General features: G+C 54.2%; 4 protein-coding genes across 4 annotated transcripts; 3 read left to right on the top strand and 1 right to left on the bottom strand.

Annotated features, from left to right (window-relative positions):
- Window positions 1–755: 755 nt before the first annotated feature.
- NCS57_00615800 (uncharacterized protein) lies at window positions 756–2,866 on the top strand (the record flags this gene model as incomplete). The annotated part of the gene is made up of 2 exons (XM_053056054.1): window positions 756–1,119; window positions 1,185–2,866. The coding sequence occupies 2 exons, from the start codon at window positions 756–758 to the stop codon at window positions 2,864–2,866; spliced, it is 2,046 nt and encodes a 681-aa protein (XP_052915009.1).
- Window positions 2,867–3,864: 998 nt separating this feature from the next.
- Window positions 3,865–5,118, top strand: NCS57_00615900 (MRP-L46 domain-containing protein; the record flags this gene model as incomplete). Its single annotated transcript, XM_053056055.1, has 3 exons — window positions 3,865–3,976; window positions 4,087–4,772; window positions 4,825–5,118. Exons 1-3 carry the CDS (start codon window positions 3,928–3,930, stop codon window positions 5,116–5,118), a joined length of 1,029 nt encoding a protein of 342 aa, XP_052915010.1. The 5' UTR covers window positions 3,865–3,927.
- A 439-nt stretch (window positions 5,119–5,557) lies between these two features.
- On the bottom strand, window positions 5,558–9,335 carry NCS57_00616000 (Structural maintenance of chromosomes protein; the record flags this gene model as incomplete). Its single annotated transcript, XM_053056056.1, has 4 exons — window positions 5,558–5,856; window positions 5,907–6,345; window positions 6,396–9,222; window positions 9,298–9,335. 4 exons carry the CDS (start codon window positions 9,333–9,335, stop codon window positions 5,558–5,560), a joined length of 3,603 nt encoding a protein of 1,200 aa, XP_052915011.1.
- Window positions 9,336–12,095: 2,760 nt separating this feature from the next.
- Window positions 12,096–17,953, top strand: NCS57_00616100 (SNF2 family DNA-dependent ATPase domain-containing protein; the record flags this gene model as incomplete). Its single annotated transcript, XM_053056057.1, has 3 exons — window positions 12,096–12,106; window positions 12,162–12,179; window positions 12,310–17,953. The coding sequence occupies 3 exons, from the start codon at window positions 12,096–12,098 to the stop codon at window positions 17,951–17,953; spliced, it is 5,673 nt and encodes a 1,890-aa protein (XP_052915012.1).
- Between the last annotated feature and the right edge of the window lie 510 nt (window positions 17,954–18,463).

An 18,463-nucleotide genomic window follows, 5' to 3' on the forward strand; every position in this document is an offset into this window, starting at 1 on the left:
CCGACCGACTACGCCTACGACTGCAGTTCCACCTCTGAACAGGCAGCCAGGACCCTGCAACTTGGGTGGCTCACTGTTAGTACCACTCGCAGGGATACCTGTACCTGTACCTTTGTCTGGCGACAACCCGACTTGGGAATCGGACAGAGCATCGAGCCCAGCGCAGCGTCTTGCTTGGACTCGGAGACTGGACAAAGAGGAAAAAAACAAGAGGTATTTATTTTGTATTTCTCTCTACATAATCAACCCCATCATCTCCCCACTTTCAACCCCCCTTCCCACTCCTCTTCCCGTCATCTTCGCCTCGACTCTACTCGACTCGACGCGACCTGAGGTACCCAGAGCCAGTCATCCAGGGTCTCTCTTCCTCACAGAAGCCCAGCCCCAAAACGCAGCAGGGACTGATGCTCCCCGCGGACCGACGGTCCCTGATTGGACCATTGTCAGGCCCCCCCTAACAGGCGCCAAAACCGCCTCTGGAGGCCCGCTGCACTTGGAACTTCCCTCCTTCAATTCTCAGCAGGCCGCTCCATCCCTCGCCCTCCCAGGCGCTCTCTCGTCCGTCCCATCCACTAATACATCACCACTCGCAGCCAGGCCCTGCCGCTTTGCCCCCCCAAAAAACGAGCCATCCCGCCTAAATCGATCACCACCACATTTACCACGCCCGCCGCCCGCTCGAATCCATTTTCTTTGGCCGATTCTCTTTTACATGTTTCCATCAAGATACGGCCTTTGTTATCCAAAACGACATCATGTCTGAGCCGGAGCAGTGCATTATATGCCTGGATCCCTTACCACGGGCCGCCCTCGAGACTGACGCTCAAGCCGCCGTCAGTGTAGCTGATGCTGTTGCTGATGCTGCTGTCACTGACGGTGCTGTCGCTGGCGGCGAACCCGCTCCCGAACCCGCTCCCATTGCTGCCACTACCGCTCTCTACGCTACAGCTCCCAGCTCCCTCGACGATGATTCCAGCTATCTCAACATTGTCGCCGCCCTTGACGGATGCAATCATATTATTCACGATGCTTGCATTCGCTCCTGGGCCCAAAAGACAAACACCTGTCCAATCTGCCGTAATCCCTTCCACTCGGTCCGCGTTTACAACGGAGTCGATGGTAAGTTTAGCTCACCCGCCCTCGTGCATGTCTGTCTGCACACGCTGACTGGTGTCACTATGCAGGAACACCCATCTCGAAATACGAAGTCCAAGACAAGAAGCAGATCGCAGAATTCGACGTGACCCAGTGGTTGGGCGATAATCCCGAGGAGGAGGAGGAGGAACAGGGCAATCCGTGCCCTATCTGCAACTCGGCAGAGCGGGAAGATATCCTCCTCCTTTGCGACAGCTGCGATGCCGCCTATCACACTCACTGCATTGGTCTCGATGCAATCCCCGACGGCGCATGGTACTGCATGGAATGTGCCCATCTTTTCCAGCTCGAGGATGAGCCAGAGCTTGCCGAGGAGACTGATCGGTCCCCTCGTCTCACATCTGTCCGACGCCCAAATCCACGAAATGTGCGCGGATACCGAGTTCGAACTAGAGAACGCATGCGAAGGGCCCGCCGTCAAGCTCGGAATGCTGAGTGGCAGGGCGCCTGGGGCCAGTTTTCGGGTCGCTTCTACGAGATGAGCGACTTGGACCTCGACAACCACGATGATGAGGATGAGGAGCTTGAGCAATTTCGGCGGTTCCAAGAGAGCGGTCGACGCGAGCTCGAGAGATGGCAACAGCGAATGGACATAGCCCGCCGGCTGGGCGCTCGCGACGTCTTTGTGAACAATATCCCCCCCGCCATAAGCGAGCGCCTTCAGCCCGCGCCCGCGCCTGAGCCCGTGCGAGAAACAGCCGAGGAGAGACAAGCATGGGGCGCTCTCGCGCGTGCCCGCGAGGTTGAAGAGTCCAGTACCAACTCTCGCAAGCGCAAGGTGCGGTCAGTCACGGCATCCCCTCGGGAACCCGTCCAAGAGCCAGAACGCAAGCTCAAGCGACCTCGAACTCGGCGACTTCCGACCCAGAATGGCGAGGGCTCGAGCTCTGTATCATCCCCAGCGCCCGGCCCCTCGGCCGGACGAGTCACGAATGGATCGTCGACCAGAAATGGTGTGGTCAACATTGGCGGTATAGACCCTCCCCTCGTCTCGTCGCTTCTGAAGGAACTCGAGCCGAGCAACATGTCGGACGATGAGACGTCGGGCACGATGAATGGATGGCGACATCCACCAGATGCTTCGTCGCCAGCCCTATCGCCAGCGCTTTCTCCCTCGTCATCCGCTTATGGCAGCCCCCGAGCTCTCTCCACCACTCCTCCTCCCCTGCTCAGTCTGGCGGGTCGACCAACCTCACCAACCCTTTCACTCAGCACCACTATCCAGCCTCACTACCCACCAGCAAACTATTCACCTACCCGCACCAACAAGACTAAGAATATTGAACATGGCGCGCAGGAAGCACGGTCAAGAAGACCACAAGAGGCACAACCAAGCAGGCCACAAGAGACACAGTCAACCAGACCGCCGGAGGGTCGGCCGTTGGAGCTCCGCCAACCCCGGCCACGCCGGGCACACCAGGTGCCAGCGCAACCACCAAAAGACCAATCTCCAACAAGGCCCAACGCGGCGTCCGATATCACTCATGAAGACAAAATCAGGATCAATGAGATCGTCAAGGGCGCATTGCGACCGCACTGGCGGTCTCAGAAGTTGACGACAGAGCAGTATTCAACCATCAACAGGGACATCTCGAGAAAGCTTTATGACGAAGTCAAGGGCGCAGCTTCGCTGAACGATGATGCCCGCCGGCAATGGGAAAAGAGAGCTACCAAAGAGGTAGCTCAAGCAGTTGCAGAACTGTCTGCTTAACGACAGAAAGCGGGAACTGAGTTTAGCGGGCGTTCAGGTATCATGGAGCGGTCCATGTGGTTTGATACCCAGCATCATTTGAAGAGGAGCATGGTTCTTTGAATTTCGAATAGCGTGCGTGGTGCGGCGAAGGAGTTGGGTTGGGTTGGGTTACGATCGTGGGTCTTGTCTTGTTTGTATCTTGTGTGTCTGGGCCATTATTATCTTGGCTCCATGTGTATTCAGTTATGTGTCTGTATATCATTTTCGGCAGGCATTTGAGCCTAGGGTTTAGGAAATCAGAGCCGCATCTTTGAACCGCATTTCGAAGTTCAGTCGAATCGCAGTGTTATGTGCAATGTTGACAGAGAACCTAAGATTCACAGTTTAGCCTCGCGTCTGCCCAACAGATGATCGGTTACCAGCAAAAGGGCACGACAACTGCCCAGGTGTTGATACCCTGCTTGGCTCAGAGAGCGAGGTGGGACTGAGAGGAAATTGTATCACGATGAAGAGGCGAATGATAGCGAGAACGCTCGGCTTAATCTCTCCCTCCACGATAGCTGCGTGGGGGGTTGAGCGAAATGCAAGCACACGACGGACGATAAACCAGACTTGGCGCGGATGAGATGTCAGCAGTATCTATCTAACAGAACCCGGTGGGAAAATGATAAGAAAAAGCTTCTTGCAGGTCCCGCTAGCGAAAAAGACTGCGGAATTCACTCTCGGCACACGTAAATGATCAGGACGTTCTGGAGGTGGAAACAGGTCTTGACGATAAGGAAATGGTGCCTTGAGAGAGAAAAGAAGAAAGAAAAGAAGGAAAAGAGAATTGGAAATTTGCTGTGGGTTATGGTAGAGTGGTTGATGCCTGAGGCACAAGTGGGCTCTGAGGGGTCTTAGGTAAGCCTTCTAAGAGTTCAGAACCTCGAGGCCCGGTCACCAATTGGACAGAGGTACGTACCTCGAGCCGGAGAAGGAAAAAGTTCTAGAGGCGCGAGAGCATCGTGGGAACATCACCAACGTCGGTCCCCAAATCGCACCTATATTCCCCCCTCCTCCACCGAGGGAAGACGGCTATAATGACAGCATCAAGTCGAGGTGGACGGGCCCTTCGGGCTGCGCTATCCAGTGAGTCCACCTGCCCTCCCGCCGGGTCTCAATTGAACGCTGGGGGACCTGGAGCGGGCTTTCAACCTCAAGAGCTCTTGTATAAACTAACGGGCGGGAATTGTCTTTAGCTTCTCCCAATGTCTGCGTCCGATGCGCTTCCTCTTCCTCCTCCGCCTTCCCTAAACTCTCGGCCCGCCTCTACTCCTCCGCCGTCGATGCCACAGCCACCACCACCACAGACTCTGCCCCTCCAGCGGCAGCCCGCCCTCCTCCACCACCCTACGATGTCCGGTCCGGCATGATCCTCACCCGGCCGCCGCTGGTGACGCGGAAATTGCACCCGTTCGAGAACTCCTTCTTCTTCTACCAGAAGCGCCTCGAGGAGCGGCTCAACACTCCCTTCATCACGAGCATCTACTTCAAGCCCGACACGGCCCGCCGGCTGGACTGGAACGTCAAGGTCCAGGAGCGCCAGGGTACCGTCGCCAAGGAGCTCGGTGTGTACAATGGCAAGAGCTCCAAGGCTTGGGACGACGAGCTCCGCGTCGGCGACCAGCTGAGCGACCAGGAGAGCATCGTCAAGGCCCTGCTCAAGGACGCAGAGGCCCGAGTCAGTGATGACGCTGAACTCATCGCCCCGGACGATGTTGTTCCTGTAGAGCCGCCCGTCGACCGTGTCACCGAGGCTGACCGCAAGGGCGATGTGAAGCGGCTAGATCGTCAGCTCGACCGGACGCTGTATCTGGTTGTCAAGGGCAAAGATGGTTGGGGCTTCCCCGCGGATGTGATTCCCAAGGATGAGAACCTGCACGAGGTAAGCATTGTCTACTCTTTTAGCACGAAAAGATACTAACAGGCTGTCACAGTCTGCCAAGCGTGTCCTCGACCAGGCCGCCGGTGTCAACATGAACACATGGGTCGTCGGTCGGGTGCCCGTCGCCCACGTCGTGACGAAGCCCACGCTCAAGGCCGACGGCAGCGTCGAGAAGAAGGGTCAAAAGACCTTCTTCCTCAAGGGCCGGATAATGGCTGGCCAGGCAGACCTCGAGGGCAACCCCTTTGGCTACACCGACTTCAAGTGGCTGACCCGCGAGGAGCTCGAGGCCGAGCTGTCCCCAGAGTACTTCAAGGGCGTTCGCAACATGATGGCCGACAGGTAGACTAGATGGGCCAGGCAGTGAGGGTGCTGCGTGTAAATTATCATGTATACTTGCTGTACAGAAGCAATTGACAAGTCAATATCATCTCGTGGGCATCTACGTAAAGTCGGCGTCATAGCAGGGCAGGCTGAGATGACTCAAGCCTCATTAACAAGACATGAACTCAGGGGCAGAATGGGAAACGCCTCACAGAAATTCGAGGCAGACTAGATCATCTGTTGTTACATGATATGGTATTCATCGCCTCCAAGGCATCGCAAACCAACATCGTTAGCCTCCCTCTAGCCTAGAGAAAACAACAGCAGGAATTTCAATTCATCATCGCATAAGGAAACCTTTCTCAACTCGCCCAACGCCAAGTCCGCCCTCCAAGCGCAGTGCTACTACATGGATGGATAGGTACAGCAAAGACAAAAGCCCATCACGCTCTTCTTCCTGCTCAGTTCGGTCTCGCCTGGCCCTCAACAAACTTGAGGGCGTCATCCGCGGTGACGCAGTCGATGGTGCTCGTCTTGTTGACAAACGTCACACCATAGCACTTGTCTGCAACGTGGACAATCTCGGGTCGGAAGGTGGTACAGATGAACTGCGTACCAATCTCGTTGGAGATGGAGTCGAGGAGCGCTGCAACGGCCGTGCGATACTGGGCGTCCAGGTTGGCGTCCACCTCGTCAAAGATGACCATGGGACTGCTCTCGGTTGCCTGGAGGGCAAAGATGAGGCAGAGAGCACACAAACCTGGTCTTGTTAGAAAGGGCATCACTCATCAGGGGACAAGGTAGACTCACTCTTCTGGCCACCACTCAGCTGCTGGATCTTTTGCTGCTCGTCCAGATGCTTCGAGTTGAACGAGACGCTGATTCCTACACCAATGTAGTTCTCGACGGCGCCCCGTGTCTCTCCCTCCGAGTCATCGGCTGGCTCCTGGCGACGATCTGTCCGTCGCTGGATAAGCAGACGACCATGACCAGCGGGCACCAGCTTGCCAAAGATGGTCGAGAACTCTTTCGAGACCTGCTTGAAGGTACGCTCAATGGCCTCATCCTTTCGACGGTCAAGGTGCTCGACGAGTTCCTCAATAGACTTTTGGGAAGCATCCAGCTCCTTTCGTCTCTTCATCAGCTGATCTTGCTGAGTGGTGAAGCTGTTGTATTGCTCAAAGGCCTTCTTGTTGACGTGCTTGTACTTCTTGAGCGCCTCGTTTACTCGCCTGAGCTTCGACGTGATCTAGAGCATGTCAGTTCAGGTTGTTCGTACTCTATACCTATATTACTCACCGTCTTCTCCTCCATGTTTTCGTATTTATCAAATGCTTCTTCAGGGAGCACACCGAGGTCTCGGATGGTCTTGGCGAGTTCGGCAGCCCGTGCCGTCCAGAGAGCCTTCTGACGTAGACTCTTGTCCATCCTCTTTTTGTGCTTCTCGATCTTCTCCGAGATTTCTTGCTGCCTCTGTTCTCGCTGCGCCTTCTCGACAGCCATCTGGTCAAGACGGTTCTGAATGTCATCCATCTTGGCCTGTGTCTCTTGAAGGCTGGTCTCGACAGCTTTCAGCGCCTTCTGAGCCTTCTTGAGCTCCCTCTGGGCCTCCTTCAGGCCACCTGACGATAATCCAGATGCTGAATTCTCAAAGGCTTGACTGTTGAGCTGGTCAAGCTTCAGCTGCAGATTCTGGCGTAGATCTCCCTCGAGGAGCTGCTTCCGTGTTTCCAGGCTACGGCGAGCATTGCTGGCCTCGTTCCATTGCTTCTGGAGTTCCTGGACACTGTCGCTGAGTTCCTCCAACTGGCGTTCCTCGGCCGCTGTCAAGCTCTTCTTGAAGTCGGTCTGCAGTTCAGCCTCGTGGCCTGCAACATCTTCCAGGAAAACATTCATGTTCTTCTCGACACCCTCCCGACGCTTGATGGCAGCTTCAAGGTGGTTTCGTTCGTTCTCTAGATGCACCGACTTGTTCCTCAGTTCATGCCTCAATGGCCCAAAACTGTCATCGGCCTGCCGCAGCTTCTGCTCCAGCTTTTGAAGTTCCGACATGGCAGCCGTGATCTCTTGGTCTTTGAGCTCAACCTGTCGGCGGATATCACGAGACTCAGCGATCTTCTCCTCGTAGTTGTCCCGCCATTTGTTTACAGACTGGACTGCTTGCAGCCGCGACTTTCGTGGGTCGATATATCCACCAGTCATGGCACCTCTCTTGTTTGTGGTGTCACCTTCGGCAGTGATACCATCAACGCCATGGCTTCTGGCATACTGGCCGGCAACCGTCAGGTTCGGGCAGACAACAACCTTGCCAAACACCTGCTGGAAAGCCTTCTCGTACTCGGGGTTGTACGTGATCTTAGACAAGAGCGGCACAGCGTCGTTGGATCTTGGTAGATTGATTTGCCGTGGTCGCAGTTGAGCAAGAGGCATGAAGGTTACTCTGCCTCCTCGTTGTCTGAAGAGAGCATCTGCAAGCTGAGTTGCGGTGTCTGCATTATCCACAACATAGTGAAAGAGACTGGCACCAGCAATTTGTTCCACGGGAAGTCTATAGGCGTCGCTGACCTCGAGGAGCTCTGCCAGCGTTCCGTATGCTCCGGGAATGTCGTTCTCTTGCTTCAGCCGTCGGATAGTTGCCAGACCACGCGCAGTAGCTCCGTCCATGGTATTCGACAGCTCACGCTCCGATGACTCCTTCTCTTGCCGAGCATCACCGATGAGTTTGTTGAGTTTGTCGTCCTCTCGTCTAACAAGCTTCCGTTCGTCATTCAGTTTCTCAAGAACGTCGTGTGCCTTGGTTGCCTCATCTGAGATGGCTTGTCTTTCACTGTTGAAATTGGCCAGGCGAGTTCGAAGATCAGCAACCTCTTGCTCGGTCTGGGCGATGGATTGCTGAACCCTCTCAACCTCCTCGTCCGCATCGATCTTGTTAGCCTTTTGGGTGCTGATAGTGCGATTCAACTCCTCGATCTCTTGCCTTAGCCATGCATCACGCTCGCTCTTGTTTCTGAATCGAGAGCCTCGACTTTGCTTGGCAAAAAGGCGGTTTCTCGTAGCCTCCACATGATCGAGTTGCCTTCGTACCTCGGCCTCCTCTTCTTTCCGTCTGTTGTAATCGGGGATAATGGTCGCCAACTCTTGCTCCTTGGCGGCTATGTCAGCCTGGACTGATTCCAGTTCTGCGGCATGCTGTGCTCGCGCTTGCTCTTGGGCAGATTGTCCTTCTCTGAGGTTCTTGGTCTTCATTTCTGCCTTGGCCAGCGCCTTTGCGTTGTCGCGCCGATCTTCCTCAAGTTGTCGTCGATCAATCTGCAGCATCTCCATGTCGCGTTGGAGTTTATGTACTTCCGCATCGAGTTTCTCGATCGCCTTTTCGCCCTCTGTGAACTCATCTCGTCTTATGTCAGTGTTGTCAAGGCCGCCTTGCCGGGCGTTGTCGAGTTCTTCCAGAGAGTTCTGGATTTTAGTCTGCTCGTTGTAGTAGTATGCGTATTCCAAGCATCGCTTCTCTCTGTCCTTGTTCTGGTAGGCCTTGAGCTCTTCCTTCTCCTCCTCCAGCTCGTCCAATCGTTCTTTGATGTACTTGAGAAGCTCGTCGATCTTTTCTCGCTTGTTGTTGGTCTCGTTCATGATTTTGAGCGACTCGGCACGACGGGTTTCGTACACTTGTGTTCCCGCTACCTCCTTCAGCAGGTTCAGTCTGTCCGACTCCTTCATGTTGGTCAGGGCAGTGACTCGTCCTTGGGGCACGATGTAGTATGGGTTTGATCGCGAGAATCCTGCGGCTTCGAGGAGATTCATGACATCCGATTTGGTCACAACCTTGCGGTCGACGGAATATTCGTCCTTTTTGAGACCAATCGTGCGGCGCAGGACGACCTCCTTGTTGCCAGTCGGGAAACGGTCGTCGCTATTGTCAAAGATGATCTCGACGTATGCTGACATGACAGCGGAGCCAGAGCCCTCGTGGAGGAGACCCTGGCGCTCCTCGCGACTCATCTGTGTGTAGGCATCGCTAAGGACGAAGCGGATGGCCGCAAAGAAGTTGCTCTTTCCGGAGCCATTGCGACCGACGATGACATTTGTCTTTGACGAGAAGGGCTCAATGACGGTCTGGTCCTTGTAGCTGCAAATACGTCAGTCAGCGGTGAGCGAGAATGGAGACGGGTGCGAGGAGGGGTCGTGTGGGCGGACAACCTACCTCTTGAAGCCCTGGATAATGATCTGCTTGATATACATGATGGGCTGCGCCGGCGCTGTAGCGCAACATGCGAGGTGAACAGGGAGTTGTCTGCGAGTGGATGCGCAATCTCAACTCGGTCTGCGACTTTTGCCTCGTAGATGCGACCTGATGCGATTCGACGCGTCGGCTCAAGCACCGCGATCAAAGTGGTGGGTGTTGGCGCGTCGTTGCGACGGGACGTGGTTTGCTGCCTGAGAAGCTAGGCGCTTAGCGGCTGGTTGACGACAGGTGGTCCGTGCATTGTAGAAAAGCTTGGTCTCTGTCATCCTGTGCTAGGCTGGCAATGGCATGAATGATTGATTGCCTGCCTGCCACCTTGAATACCTGGACTTGCAAACGGTTTGGACCTGAATGACCGTTGCGTGCAGTAGGGTTGTATCATTAGACAAACCCGGGTCTGCCTCGGCATGGCTCGAATGCCTCTTCAGTATTTCCCATACCAGTTGGGCGAGTTGATGAATGCCATGCAGCTCTACGGCATGATTCGCGTGGTATCACAACCCATGCATGCCGAGCTCGCAAATCAGGTACCCTCTGATACATTGGTAGCAGATATCATGGGGTCTATCCTGGCTTGTCTCACTGCCGGGACTTTGCCTGCCTTTACAGCGTATGCGTGATTGATGTCGGTCGCCTTTTATGAGGCGTTGGCTCGGAACATGGGGATGTCCGACCGCTGTTGGTTATCGCCGTTGATTTGGTCGGCCCACCCCATATGTCTCGCCTGGTAACGCCCCTGTAGTTGAGAGGCATCGTTCGCACCATGTGACACAATTATAAGGTTGCCGGAGTCAGGCAATCCATTGTCGCCATGCAGGGCGTCACCGTGCAGTATTGGCCACGATGTTTCCTCTGGTCTGCCGAAGGCATCTACATGCATAATACTGCCTAGCTAGGCAGCACGGGCACGGTCTGGATAAGCGCTGCGTGAGGCCTGTGATGAGGCTGCAAGCATTGCGCTATGCCTGCACCAGGCCTGGCGGACTTGTATGTGGGTTTAATGGTTTACGCACGATCTATCTGTTGGTCATCCTCCCATCATCGACAAAGTTGTCAACATCGAGGCTGAAGGTAGGCTTTCACAGCCCAGCACAATGACGCCGAGAACATCGCCTTGTGCGCCTTCCGCGTGCCACATGGCTTTAATGATCAAATTCAGATGTCGAGTCGGGAATTTCAAGGGGAGAATACATGATTCAACTTGACGGTGTAGGGTAACTGACTCGACTGCCGAGTTGCGCTAGACAGTGACCTCTCTTGTCAGAGAATCCCCTTGACGACCCGAACCCGTCAGCAACGATCGCCCTGAGGCTGGTGCTGGGCGCCTGGGAGACTTTACTCAGCGCGGCTGGACCACACTTTAAGTGGACCCCCGCACTTGTGCCGTCAAGGCCCAGTCGAGTCAAGCCCCAAAAGGACAAGCCTATTGGAGAGGACCAAGGGAATCAGCAGAAAAAAAAAACAAAAAAAATGGCAGGGGGCCGCGAAATGACGCTAACAGGCAAGAGGGAAATTAAGCGAGCGCAGTCCGAGAAACCGTTGGCCGTGCTTCCCAAAGCCGCGCCGCGTGTATAAAAATACAAGCACTCACTTATAGAAGACCCGGCCTGCCCTCCACCCCGATTTTCCCGGAACCACAGCACAGCAGGAGCGAGCAGCACCGCCCAGCTTGCGCAAGCGGCAGAGCAACCAAGCAGGAACCACCCACGCCTGTCCAGGAAAGAGCCAGCTTCTGCAACCACGAACGAATCAACTTGCATTGGTATTTCCGCCCACTTTTTTTTTTTATACTCTTGTCGCTTGACAGACATCTGCTCCCCTGTCACTTTACTTCACAAAGCGACGTTTGCTTGATTCCATATCCATCCATTCCCATTGCCGCAATTCCCCTCCGTCTTACCTAGTCAACCCCATCGCAAACAACTCCCTACCCAGACCCAGCCTTCTTCCGAACATCCCGCAACCCGGCCAACCAGCGGGGATTAAAAGCGCTGACGACCATCGCCATCGATCGGTTACGTCTCATTGCAGCGTTTCGCTTTGCATCGCTCGCAACGCAACACCCACCCAACCTTAACTGCCGATGCTGCATGCGCGCCAGACAGGGGAACTTACTCGTTTAAGTTGGACTCAGCCCGGGACACTCGGTCAGCAACAACTCTGCAGTTGACAGCTTTCCTGAGCAACTGAAGTGTGCATTTTGGCTGCACCCTATCCCCGAAGGCTCTACGCCCTCTGCTCTGCTCTGCATCATCAACTGGTTGGTAGGTGATATGCAGACCTTCTCCTCTTCCTACCATCTCATCCGCCCTTTCCTGTCCGATGATCTCTTGATCCCGTCTGCCCCCACACCCCGATCTTGTTGCGTCATGAGTGATTCGTCGTCCTCTGTCCTTCAATCACCCTTGTTGCATGCTCGCAACCCATCATTGTCACCGAGTTCCTCATATATATTCCCTTGCAGCGCCAATCGGGAGTGGCGCATGTTTGCCGACTCAGATTCCGCTCATGTCATTTCCTTCGTCGTTGTCTCCCGGATGTCTGCATTTCCTTTCCCGGCGACCCACACCCTTCCGTCGCGTCGCGCTACACAATCCCGCGATGTCGGATACGAGATCGCTGCCACCTTTTTTACACCCATTGTGATGCTTGGACTTTTTTGCGACTCGACTGGACGTGGACTGACCACTGGACTGTAGTGATCGAAATGTCATGATACACGCTTTTACACTTAATACCCCCAACTAATACACACCATGGCATCAAGGTAAGTCCTTTATCCGTTCACATAACTATCGAGACCTTGCTAACTTTGTATGCAGACTCGACAGATTGGTCACGTGAGTAAATACCTCTCCCCTGCTTCTAGACTGCAGGCATCGACATGGCTTCCCGTTGAAGATATATGCGGAAACCCGCTTGTCCCCTGTCCGGGCCTGAAGGTGGAATATAGAGCTGACTTTTGAATAGTATCCTCGAAACGGGGAGTACGAGACTAATCCGCGACACTGCTGTCAACCAGCTTGCTGACTGGCAGAAGCAACATCCTGATGAGTTGTTCAATCTTCTTTCCCGTGTTGTCCCCTACTTGAGACACAAGGAATGGGAGACGCGAAGGACTGCAGCTGCGGCCATCGGCAAGATCGTAGAAAATGCGCCTGTCCACGACCCAAACTCCGAAGATGCACCCACTGAGCCCAAGAAGGAGGAACCCGCTGCCGAGAATGGCCACATCAAGAAGGAGGAGGAAGACAAGGAGCTCGATATCTCAGGCGACGAGGTGTTCCGGCTAGAGTCACTCAACGTTGACATGATTCTCAAGTACGGAAGGGAGCTGCTACGGGGTGGCGGCATCGAGTATGGACTTGCGGCCCTCGAACCACAAGCACGCCTAACCCACCAGAAAAAGACATTGAACGGGCGCCTTGGCCTCTTGGGAAGGAAGTATGAGGACGAAGAGATCGCCTACACTGGCGGTGACAACCTGCCGCCCCCCATGACCCCGATGGATGCTACGAACGGCCACAGTCGGCCAGACGGCACCAGTGGTCAAGGCCAACCCACCGAGGAGTCCCAGCTCAGCTCTCGACAACTCAACGTCCTGAAACGAAAGCGCAAGCGAGAAGCCATGAAGGCATCCCAAGGCAAGGGCGGTTTCGGTGACCTCTCTGTAAGGCGCTCGTTGACATCGGGCTCGGAACATTTTGGAGAAGATTCCCCTATGCCGGATAATGACTCGAAAAAGAACGGCAAAATGAATGACTACTTCAACCTCGAGCGACCGGCGGACGTCGACGAAGACACCAAGGTAGTCAGCGAGTTCAAGGGCCCCGTCATTCCCATCAAGTCAGAGCTCGAGGCCGAGGACAACATGGAGGGCGCCGAGTGGCCCTACGAGCGACTGTGCGACTTTCTCAAGGTTGATTTATTTGATCCGTCTTGGGAAACTCGTCATGGAGCTGCGATGGGCCTACGTGAAGTTATCCGTGTACACGGCGGTGGTGCTGGCAGAGTGCGTTCCAAGTCTAGGGAGCAGAATGATGCTCTCAACCGCAAGTGGCTTGATGACTTGGCCTGCCGCTTATGCTGCGTACTTATGCTTGACCGCTTCACGGATTACAGTTCTGACACGTCTGTTGCTCCTATTAGAGAGACAATAGGACAGTCGCTTGGATCTGCCCTTAAACACCTCTCCTCACAATCCGTCTATTCCACCTTCAAGATCTTGTACAAGATGGTGATGCAAGACGACCTTGGCCTCGAGCGGCCGGTGTGGTCTGTGTGCCACGGCGGTATGATTGGCTTGAGATATGTCGTTGCAGTCAGGAAGGATCTTCTCCTCCAGGACAGCGACATGATAGATGGGATCATCAGGACTGTGATGAAGGGGCTAGGAGACATGGATGACGATGTCAGGTCTGTTAGCGCTGCTACGCTGATCCCCATGGCCAAGGAGTTTGTCACATTGCGACCCGGACAGCTCGATGGCCTTGTCAATATCATCTGGGAAAGTCTGTCGAATCTCGGAGACGACCTCAGTGCAAGCACTGGTCGTATCATGGACCTTCTCGCCACCCTCTGCAGCTTCCCCGAGGTGTTGGACGCTATGAAGGCTTCAGCCGCCCAAGACGAAGAGCGGTCCTTCACTCTACTCGTCCCACGCCTCTACCCATTCCTGCGCCATACCATCACTTCGGTGCGTGTGGCTGTCTTGAAAGCTCTGTCAACATTTGCCAAGCTCGATGCAGAGACATCACAGGGCTGGCTCAACGGGAGAATTCTTCGGCTCATCTTCCAAAATATTCTTGTCGAAAGAGACAAGGAGGCCCTCAATATGTCACTGGAGCTATGGACGGCTCTCGTCCAAAGCTTGGCCAAGAATCCTGCCGTCCTTGCTGATGAGTTTGCTGCTCATATCGACCCCATGATGCAGCTGACACTTCATCCTATTGGTGTCTCGAGGAACCCGATACCGATGAATGCCACACTCTTCCAGAAGCCGTCTGGTGGCACGTACTCTATGCCTGGTGTTGTTCAGCACACGCCTCGAAAGCCCTCATCACCCGACGGGTCCGATCGAGCACCCAAGCGCCGCCGCAAATCGACCAAGGTCGATGAGGTTCCCACAACAAGCCTTACTCACGACGTTGATGGCCATATGATGCAAGGCGATGTTGATCTCGTCGGCGTAGACGTTCTTATTCGATCGCGTGTATCGGCTGCGAAGGCCATGGGTCTCATCATGTCCCTTGTTCCAGTTGCCAACTTGGATGACTACGACGCACTCCTCATCCCCGGACTTGGATCAGCATTTTCTTCGAGCCAACTCACAGCATGCGTCATTATCGATGAGTATGCCAAGAACTGCCAGACCGCCGGGGACTCGCGATATCTCGAGAACCTCCAGCGCATCCTTGATTCAGAACGGCCAACGGCATATAGAGACTTGGTCAACTTCATTCAACGTGTCAGAACACAGTGCCAGCAGCTGATCCATCTCTTCCGAGACCACGGCAAGGTCTCTCACAGCAAACTCCCGACTTTGCCTGTTGTGGTGCAGGGAGAAGCCGAAGCCGGTCCTAATGCCTTCTCCATCGCAACTGCTGAGAAATGCGTAAGCGATGATTACGAGAAACTGAAGAAGGCTATGCCTCCAGGCCAACGTCTTATTGCCAGCCAGCAGCTTTCTGATGCTCGTGACGTGACGGTTGCGGCAATTGAGGAGGCCAAGGCTATCAAGACGGCTCGTGACGTCCGGATCAAGGCCGCAGCAGCATGCGCGATGGTTGCTATGAAGGTGCTCCCGAAGAAGCCCAGCCCCTTGATCAAGGGCATCATGGACTCCGTCAAGACGGAAGACAACCAGCAACTTCAGACTCGCTCAGCCGACACCATCGCTCGACTTGTCCAGCTGTTTACTGAAAAGGGCCGAAAGGGGCCAGCTGACAAGGTGGTGTCCAACCTGGTCAAGTTCTCCTGTGTCGAAGTCGCAGAGACTCCTGAATTCCCCGTACACGCCGCTAAGACCGATTGCGTGTTGTCGATGCAAAAGGAGGAAGACCGAGTTGACCATGCAGATGCAGCTAAATGGGCCCGAGAAGCCAAGGCTGCTCGTATCACGAGGCGTGGTGCAAAGGAGGCCCTTGAGATCCTGTCGAGAACTTATGGGGCCAAGCTGCTCGAAATTGTGCCCAGTCTCCGAACCTTCATGGAGGAGCCCCTTGTCAGGGCTTTCTCTGATGCTCTCCCTGCTGAAGCCAAGGATCCCGAGCAGACGTTTGGACAGGAAATCGTGGACGCCATGTCTGTCATCAGGACTATGACGCCAACTTTGGACAAGTCATTGCACCCCTTCGTTATGGAATTGATGCCCCTGGTCATCAAGGCCCTTCATTCCGAGCTCTCCGTCTTCCGCTACATGGCCGCTAAGTGCATGGCTACTATCTGCAGTGTCATTACTGTTGAAGGTATGACAGCACTTGTCGAGAAGGTCCTCCCATCCATCAACAACCCCCTTGATCTCAACTTCCGCCAAGGCGCGATCGAGGCCATTTACCACCTGATCGCTGTGATGGGCGATGCCATCCTGCCTTATGTCATCTTCCTCATCGTGCCAGTCCTGGGCCGAATGAGTGATTCTGACAATGAGATCCGTTTGATCGCTACAACGTCGTTCGCCACGCTGGTGAAGCTTGTTCCCCTAGAAGCTGGCATTCCTGATCCTCCTGGCTTGTCCGAGGAACTGCTCAAGGGCAGAGATCGTGAGAGGACCTTTATCGCCCAGCTTCTTGACCCAAAGAAGGTGGAGCCGTTCCAGATTCCTGTCGCCATCAAGGCGGAGTTGCGATCCTACCAACAAGAAGGTGTGAATTGGCTCAACTTCCTCAACAAGTACCACCTCCACGGTATCCTCTGCGATGACATGGGTCTCGGAAAGACTCTCCAGACTATTTGTATCGTCGCCAGTGACCATCATCAACGTGCTGAGGAGTTTGCCAAGACCAAGGCACCGGATGTACGAAGGTTGCCTTCTCTCATCGTCTGCCCCCCTACGCTCTCAGGACATTGGCAACAAGAGATCAAGACGTATGCACCGTTCTTGAGCGTGACTGCATATGTGGGCCCACCAGCGGAGAGAAAAGCTATGAAGGATAGACTGGGCGAGACGGACATTGTGATCACATCGTACGACGTCTGTCGCAACGACTCGGACATTCTTGACAAGCATAGCTGGAACTATGTTGTTCTTGACGAAGGTCATCTCATCAAGAACCCCAAGGCCAAGATCACTCAAGCGGTCAAGAGGCTGGCCAGTAACCACCGTCTCATCCTTACTGGCACACCCATTCAGAACAACGTCCTGGAGCTGTGGTCTCTGTTTGACTTCTTGATGCCGGGTTTCTTGGGTGCTGAGAAGGTCTTCCTGGATCGGTTCGCAAAGCCGATCGCAGCAAGTCGATTTAGCAAGGCTTCGTCCAAGGAGCAAGAGGCGGGAGCTCTCGCAATCGAGGCACTTCACAAGCAGGTGCTCCCATTCCTGCTGCGTCGTCTCAAGGAAGAAGTGTTGAACGACCTCCCACCCAAGATCTTGCAGAACTACTACTGCGACCTGAGCGACCTGCAGAAGAAGCTCTTCGAGGACTTTACCAGGAAGCAGGGCAAGAAGATCCAGGCAGAGGCTGGTCGGGAGGACAAGGAAGCGAAGCAGCATATCTTCCAGGCGCTACAGTACATGCGCAAGCTGTGCAACTCTCCTGCCATGGTCATGAAACCAGGAACCGCCTTCTACGATGACACGCAACGAATCCTGAACAAGAAGGGCACATCGATCGAAGATACCCAGCATGCACCCAAGTTGACTGCCTTGAGAGATCTTTTGGTAGACTGCGGCATTGGTGTCGAGGGTAACGAGTCCAATGACCCTCTGTATCAACCCATCAAACCCCATCGAGCACTCATCTTCTGTCAGATGAAGGAGATGCTTGACATGGTGCAGAACAAGGTCTTGAAGGAGCTACTTCCTTCGGTGTCACACCTGCGACTCGATGGCTCAGTCGAGGCGAACAAGAGACAGGACATCGTCAACAAGTTCAATAGCGACCCGTCATACGATGTCCTCTTATTGACGACAAGCGTGGGTGGTCTTGGTCTCAACCTGACAGGAGCCGACACTGTCATTTTTGTCGAGCATGATTGGAACCCGCAAAAGGACCTGCAGGCCATGGACCGAGCGCATCGTATCGGTCAGAAGAAGGTGGTCAACGTGTACCGACTTATCACGCGCGGAACCCTCGAGGAGAAGATTCTGAACCTCCAGCGATTCAAGATCGATGTGGCATCGACAGTTGTCAACCAACAGAATGCGGGTCTCTCAACAATGGACACAGACCAGATCCTGGACCTGTTCAATGTGGGCGATGCTGCACCGAACCTCATAGCGGACAAGGAAAAGAACAACATGGAAGGAAGGGAAGAAGATATGGTGGATATCGAAACGGGCGACGTGCGCGCGCCCGGAAAGAAGGCATGGCTGGACGATCTAGGGGAGCTATGGGACAACAAGCAGTACGAGGAGAGCTTCGACTTGGACGACTTCATGAAGACCATGTCGTGAGTGGAGGAGGACAATTGCAGAGGGAAGAGTTGCTGAGAAGGGATCTTGGCTCGTTTAGAATATGGTGTTTTGGAACTGCGTCAATACCTCTGTACAATAGCTTAGATCATTTTAGCGAAGGAGTACTCTTGCTTATGAAGATCAGGGTTGATTCCGGAGAATGGAATCCCACATGGCTATACAAGATCTGATTTCCATGAGGCTTTGTGAGTGTTAAGATTGTACCGTTTCCAAGAGGATGACAAGGAGAAACATGCACCAATGTCTTGGTGAGAGTGGCCTGTCAAGTATGTGAGGCAATTTTCGACGCCTCTTGTCAACAATCAAAGCGTAATTGGTTTAGTGGTAAAATTCTCCGTTGCCATTCGAGTAACGTCGGGGAGCCCTGGGTTCGATTCCCAGATTACGCATTGGATTTTCTTTTTTGCTCATCATCATGAATTGCCTTTTGCCATTTCTATCGTCTTGTAAAATCGTGATGGTGTTGTGATGCTATTTTGTGGCGTCTGG

Source organism: Fusarium keratoplasticum, chromosome 4 (genome assembly GCF_025433545.1).
Source record: "Fusarium keratoplasticum isolate Fu6.1 chromosome 4, whole genome shotgun sequence".
NCBI lineage: Eukaryota > Fungi > Ascomycota > Sordariomycetes > Hypocreales > Nectriaceae > Fusarium > Fusarium keratoplasticum.